The sequence below is a fragment of the Heliangelus exortis genome, chromosome 20 (assembly GCF_036169615.1).
Source record: "Heliangelus exortis chromosome 20, bHelExo1.hap1, whole genome shotgun sequence".
Classification (NCBI taxonomy): domain Eukaryota; kingdom Metazoa; phylum Chordata; class Aves; order Apodiformes; family Trochilidae; genus Heliangelus; species Heliangelus exortis.
The window spans coordinates 10,601,428-10,608,077 of record NC_092441.1 but is presented as its reverse complement, the minus strand read 5'-3'; the positions used below and the strand labels follow the sequence as shown (position 1 = coordinate 10,608,077).

Here is a 6,650-nt window from a genome sequence, read left to right as displayed (position 1 = left end):
GAAACCAAAACCCCACACCGTGGGGAGGGGGCAGCTGCTTCTGACTCCTGGAGGCTGACATGAGCCACCTCTGCCAAGGAACAACAGGATCAGAGAACAGGGGGATTTGGGAAATCAGCTGGAGTGTGGGTTTATGTGCATTTTCTTCTAGTGGAAAACAGTGGAAGAAAAACTGGAAGAAAAACTGGAAGAAAAACTTGCTCTTAAAATAATTTAATTCTATCCACATAGGAGCTACACGGGGAAGGGGGATTAATGTGGAAAAAGGGAAAGGGTGATGTAAAATGCCTCCCTTCTGCATTTCCTTGAGCAAATCCTGAGTATTTCCTTAAATACTTTAAGGAAAGAAGCTCAGCCTCATCTACAAGTGGAAGCTTAGTGATGGAGAAGCATCAGGAGACTTCCAAGTCTGGTTGTTCTTCAGTTCAAACACGTTGTAGGGCTGGCTCATGTCTTTGTTCTGGATGAAAGAAGAGCTGTCTGAGATCTGTGAGTGTCTTCACCTCCTTTTCAACAACCTCTAAAAATTGAGTCCTTAAAAAAAGATGTCTGCCTGGCAATAGGAAGTAATTGGGAATGTTTAAATATCCTGATGGGGTTTAGCAGTAACACTGCTTCTCTGCTGCTGCTCATTGGAGTTCACCTTTGGTGGGTTTGGAAGTTGCCATCTTATTACTCCTGGTAGTTGTGCTTCTACCTCTGTATTTTTTGTAGGTGTCACCCTCATACCCACCTTCAGCCATAGCAGTTGCTGATGTTGTTGCTTGCCTTTGGTCTGATGTAAAAGTTCATGGGATTGAATATGGAGATGAACTCCCAATTAAAACCACAACTGATTATCCAAGAAGTGGATAAGCTTGGTCTCTTTAGAATTTTACATTTAAAAAAGATAAGTTTTGCCTTCATGCAAGAGCCATTTTGTGGGCAGTTTGTACTGGAGTTTCTGTGCTTCTTTCTGGTTTGCTTATCATGTGCAGTAGAATTAGTTTGTTGAGAAGCTTAAATATTCTCCGTTGCTCACTTACATACACTCCATTGTATTTAGCACCAGCAGCATCACTGTTCACCAAGTGACACCACATCCTTTCCTACCCTGATTCTCCAGTGACTGGGAGCAGTAATTGACTGCAGAGCATCTCTGATGCTCACAACTATTTAGTCTCTCACGCTGTGCTCCTTGGATCAATAACCTCTTTTGGTCTGCAGCCTAAGAGAATTGCTTAATGGAGAAAATTCTGCTTGTGTTTCATCCACTTAGCTTCTTTCACTCTTTTGATAGGTTTGCTCCAGCAGGTTAACTACTGAAAATGATCCCACACTTGTCATATGCCTGTGACAATGAACACAGTTGTGTTTTCCCACACAGACTGCAGGACCTGACTAACTTGCATGCCTTGTGAAGAACTGGGATGAACATGTACTCTGCATAAAATCAGAGGTGGATGGAAATCAGCTGCTGCTGCTGGGGAGGTGGAAGCAGAGAAGACTGGAAGCAGGAAAGCTGCTGGATGAATCCCCACTCACATTACCTGTGCTGCTGTGGAACCTGCACTGCTTTCAGGTGTGGGAAAACCAGGTTAGCATTGCAGCAAAAACCCCATGAGGATTGAGAACAACCAACTTGTGGAACAGAGGGGATGGTCATGTGCTAGATGCTGAACAGACAGGGCAGAGTTGAAGATGTAGAAAGCTGAATTTGGAGGAAATCAGAACTGAATTTGGAGGAAATCAGAAAAAGAATAGGTTTAGGCTGATGTGGATGTTGGATTCTTGTCTCTAAGTGTGGATATTTAAGCACGAAGAGGTTAAGCTGTCTATGTTCTTGTGTTTTGCCCTTCCTCTCTCACCAGAAGATTTGCCTGTCAATTCATTTTTAGATGCCCTGTGAGCACGTTTTGTGAGCAGACAATCAGCCAGCAGCCCTGGTGCTGGGCTGAGCATGGAGGTAGCAGCTGATCACCCCAAAATCCCACACCCCAGCAGACTGATTGAACCCCCCGTGCTGCCAGCAGGCAGCTACTCCAGAGTAAGTTGTGGCTGGTCAGTTACATAGGGTCCCTCACATGTTTATGGGCTTGTGTTCCTGGGTAAGAGAAAGATCAAATGCAGACCTTGCCATTTAGCAGCCAGTGTTTTGATTAGGTCAGATAACACGGGACCTTTCCTGGCATTCCCACTGCATTTTATTAAGATGTGGTCACTGCTGATAGTATTTCCAATAATGTTACAGTGTGCTGCTGCAGGGTTGGTATCAAGGGTGTTGGAGCTTTGATTCAGCAATGCATTCAGGCATCTGCTTTGGGGTGTACTTATTCAGCTAATGTGTAATTATATATTTATAGAAGTATAAATAACAAACGAGGTGACTGCTGGAATTGAACTGTAATTTCTCATTCTCTGGGAATTATCATGTATTTCTGTGCTACTTTTATACTTAGGAGTTTTGCTATTTTAGACTCTTAGTAACTCTGACAGTTTTCTTTAGCAAAGGAAAATATTACTTGTCTGACTGTTGGGCTGACCAGCCTGCATCAGGACCTGCATAGCTGCCTTCCTGATGGGATAGGAAAAAAAAGATACTTCTCACCAGAAAACACAGCCAGGGGTCATCCATCTGGGTACAGTAAACCTGAGACAGGTAGGTATGATTCAAACTATTTATTTCCTCTGCCTGGCTGTCCTGGGGCAGGGGACAGGGACTCTGGGGCTCTCTGGCTCTGATCTGGGGCTCAGTGGGGCTTTTGCACCTCCTGGGTGCCATTTCCTAGTGCCCCCTTTCCTCCCACAGAGACACGGATCAGTTCTGCACGAACAGCTTTTAATTGAACAAAACGGAAAGAAAATGTCCCCTCAAAGCTGCCCTGGCCCTCTCCCTCCCCCAAACACACCACCCCTCTCCCAGGAAAACCACCATTCCATCCTTACCCATCACCATCCCATCCCTCCGGGGGGACTGTTCCCCCCTGGCCCCTCGCTGCCCTCACCAGCCCTGCGCTTGCTGGGGGGTGATGTGGGCACCGAGCTCAGCCCCTGCTGCTCTGTCACCTCAGGCAGGGATGGGGACAGGGACGGGGGCAGGGGTGGTGGCAGGGATGGGGACAGGGATGGGGACAGGGATAGGGGCAGGGGTGGTGGCAGGGATGGGGACAGGGATAGGGGCAGGGGTGGGGGCAGGGATGGGGGCAGGGATGGGGACAGGGATAGGGGCAGGGGTGGTGGCAGGGATGGGGACAGGGACGGGGGCAGGGGTGGTGGCAGGGATGGGGACAGGGATAGGGGCAGGGGTGGGGGCAGGGATGGGGACAAGGACGGGGGCAGGGGTGGTGGCAGGGATGGGGACAGGGATAGGGGCAGGGGTGGGGGCAGGGATGGGGGCAGGGATGGGGACAGGGATAGGGGCAGGGGTGGTGGCAGGGATGGGGGCAGGGATGGGGACAGGGATAGGGGCAGGGGTGGTGGCAGGGATGGGGGCAGGGATGGGGGCAGGGGTGGGGGCAGGTCCTTGTCCTCCTCCCCCCATGGCTCCTGAGGCTCCAGCACGCTGAGAATTTGCTCCAGTTTTTGGGCATCGCTGCTGATCTGGGAGGTGTCTGGAGGAGTCAGCAGCTGCCCCAGGGCTGTGTCCCAGTTGCAGGGGGAGGTGACACTGTCAGTGTCAGCCATGTCACCGGGTGCGGGGCTGCTTCTGGGGACGTCCTGGCTGCCCCACAGCACACCCAGGGAGTGACCAGGGATCCCCAGGGCTCCTTGGAGAGGCCCCTCCTGGGGGGGTGCTGGGTCAGCTGTGGGGTGGGCTTGGAGCTGGGGGGCAGCAGAGGGGCTGGAGGGGACGTGGGTGGCCAAGGGAACATCGGTGCCACGAGGAGGTCCTGCAGGGGTGGCTGTGCCAGCAGTGTGCTCTGCAGCCTCTGTGTGCTCCTGGGAACTCTGCAGCACTGCGGGGGGTGGCACTGCCCTTCCCCTCCCTCGAGCGGTGTCACCGATGTCCCCAGGTGTGGGGCTGCTGATGGGGTCACCCTGGCTGCCCCCCACTGTGTCCAGGGTGTAACCAAACAGCCTGTATGCCTCTCGGGTGAGCATCTCCTCTGTCACCTCTGTCACTTGGATGTGTCCTGGGTCCTCAAGGCCTTGGTGGTGGGGGGCAGCAGAGGAGCTGGAGGGGATGGTGGTGCCCGGGGTGCTGAGCTGGGGGTGGAAGGAGGAGCTGAGAGCAGCTTTCTGCAGCCCTGTGTAGGTGAGGGGGACAGTGCTGGGCTGGGGGAGCCTCCAGGGACACCCACCAAGCCAGCCCCATGGCCAATGTCCCCTGGCTCTGCATGGTGGAGGTGGTGGATGGGGAAGTGGTGGTCTGGGCACTCCCAGGGATGGGATGTACTGGTGGGATGGGGCTGGGAATGGGGGAGGTGAAATGGGAGAGATGGCCCCAAGTATTTTGGGAAATTCTCTGGAAACTGGATTTACTCGGGCACATATCACCCCAGGGAGGGCAGGGGAACTCTCCTGGGGATGCTGAACCCCCATGTGAAAAGTGCTGGGAGATGGGGTGGGGAGGCTGCTGGGAGTGCCCAGGGGGTGGGGAAGCTGCAGGTGCCCGAGGTGCTGGGTGGCAGAGCAGACTGGGTGCCATACCTGCTGGTACAGCCTGGGGTGCCAGTGGCACTGGGGGTGCCCAGGCTGTGGGGAGGGTCTGGGCTGGGCCAAGCAGGTGGTACAGGTTGGGTGGTGCTGAAAGAGAGAGAGGAGCCATGGCTGCTGTCACCTCTGCTCTTGGCAGTGTCCCTGTGATGCTGTGGTTGGAGTCAATCCCTACCTTGGAGGTAGAAAACTCCAGGGAGTGTGAAATGCTGAAGGATCTGAGGTGCAGGGGCGACCTGGGGCGTCCCCAACCCTGGAGGTGCCCCAGCAGTGGGAAGGAGGGTCTGCACCTGCCTGGGGAGGTAATGCAGGTTGTGTGGTCCTGCAGGAGAGAGAGGAGCCATGGTTGAGTGTCTGCTCTGCTCTTGTCCCCAGGAGCATCCCCAGGCTGCAGGGATCGGGGTCAGTCCTTACCTTGGGGGTAGAAGGTTGTGGGGAGCACAAAGGTCCAAATGACCTGGGGTACAGGGGTGGTGGCCTTGGGTGCCATCCCCCTCGGGGGTCCCCAGGCTGTGGGGAGGTTCTGTGCCTGCCCAGACATTTGACAGAGGTTGGGTGGTCCTGCAAGAGAGAGAAGAGCAATGGGCACTGTCACCTCTGCTCTGATCCCCAGGAGCATCCCCAGAATGCAGGGATCATCCCCGGGATGCAGGGATGGGGTCAGCCCTTGCCTTGGGGGTAGAAGGTTGCAGGGCTCAGCCAAGCCTGAGGGCACTGAGACTTTGTGGGGATCCAGGAGTTGTGCTGCTGGAGCCACGTTTGCCTCCTTGCTGCCATTCCTTGCCTCTGGCTGTTGGCTGTGAAGGACTCTGTGACATCTGCCAGGAGAGAATGTGGGGGCTCCCAGTGCTCCATCCCCACCCAACAGCCTCCCCTGCTCCTGATGGGTGGGGGGGGAAGGGTGGGGAGTGGGTGGGGGTGGTCCCAGCCCCTGAGGGGGCTCTCAGGTGGCTGTGGCTGGAGGCTTTGGTTCATCCCCAGAGCTGGGACATCCTTGGGGTCAGTGGGATCTGGTGGAAGGAGTGCCAGGCCTGGAGCCCCTTTCCTGGAGTGGAAGAAATGGTTTATGCTGAAGCAACCAAACCCCAGAGTGAGGCCCCACTGATGGGCCAGCAAATACTCATTTCTCTGGGAGATAAACTTGGTTCCTTCTTGTTCAGAATGGAGGCACTGAGGAAATAGCCCTTAGGAAAGGGAGCTCAGGTCGCTGGGCTCCAAGAATATTGGAGTCCTCTGTCCTGTCTGTCATTTACCAAATTAATTCAGTGGCAGAACATGGCACCACTGCCTCCAGCAATGCTCTCAGCTGCCTGCTGAGCAGCCTGCCAGAGCAGCACTGGGCTCACATCCTGCATGCAGGAGTCTGGCAGTAGCTCCAGAAATGAGGCTGCAGGTCCAGTTCCATGGCAAAGTCCCCATCTTCCCACCCACCCCTCAGAGGTTCACTGAGGAGCAGTTGTTGCCTTCTCTCTCTGCTCAGATTCAGGCACTCTGACCTTGTGAGGCTTCTCTTGGTCTCCTTTCATACCCAAGTTTGTTGTCTGAAAGTGGTTTGTGGCTCTTTAAAATAAAAGCCCTGTTTGCAGAAGCATCACTGTATCTTTGTTTGGGCAGATGCTGATCAGGTCTGGGATGGTTACCAGGGAGGGACCCACCTTGGGATCTGATGTCACTTGGTACTTTCTTGAACATGTAGAATTTTTTTTTGCCAGTTGTAAAAAACTCAATTTACTCGATGGGAGAAGAAGGAAAAGCCTTAAACACTCTCATGGGATGTGTTCAGGTTCATTTCCAGGGCTGTCAGGTGGGGGTGGTTGTGTTTCTGTTGGGGACCAGCTCCCAGGGCAGTGTCATTTTGCTGTCACCCTGTTGTCACAGCCACATCACCTCTGGCTCACTGCCAGGGGTCAGGGCTGTGGGATGTCCCAGGAGGCCTTCACTGCCACCCTTTGGAGCTGAACTCTTCCAATGAAACATTTACCTAGAAAAAAAAATGCTGAGTTCTGCTAGAAGTA

The 6,650-nt window shown here is 53.9% G+C and overlaps 1 protein-coding gene across 1 annotated transcript; it reads right to left on the bottom strand.

Annotated features, from left to right (window-relative positions):
- Positions 1-1,648: 1,648 nt before the first annotated feature.
- On the bottom strand, positions 1,649-6,327 carry LOC139805805 (proline-rich protein 36-like). Its single transcript, XM_071764645.1, has 6 exons — positions 6,291-6,327; positions 5,050-5,196; positions 4,811-4,957; positions 4,630-4,725; positions 3,389-4,226; positions 1,649-1,712 (listed from the first exon to the last, which is right to left on the bottom strand). Exons 1-6 carry the CDS (start codon positions 6,325-6,327, stop codon positions 1,649-1,651), a joined length of 1,329 nt encoding a protein of 442 aa, XP_071620746.1.
- Positions 6,328-6,650: the final 323 nt, after the last annotated feature.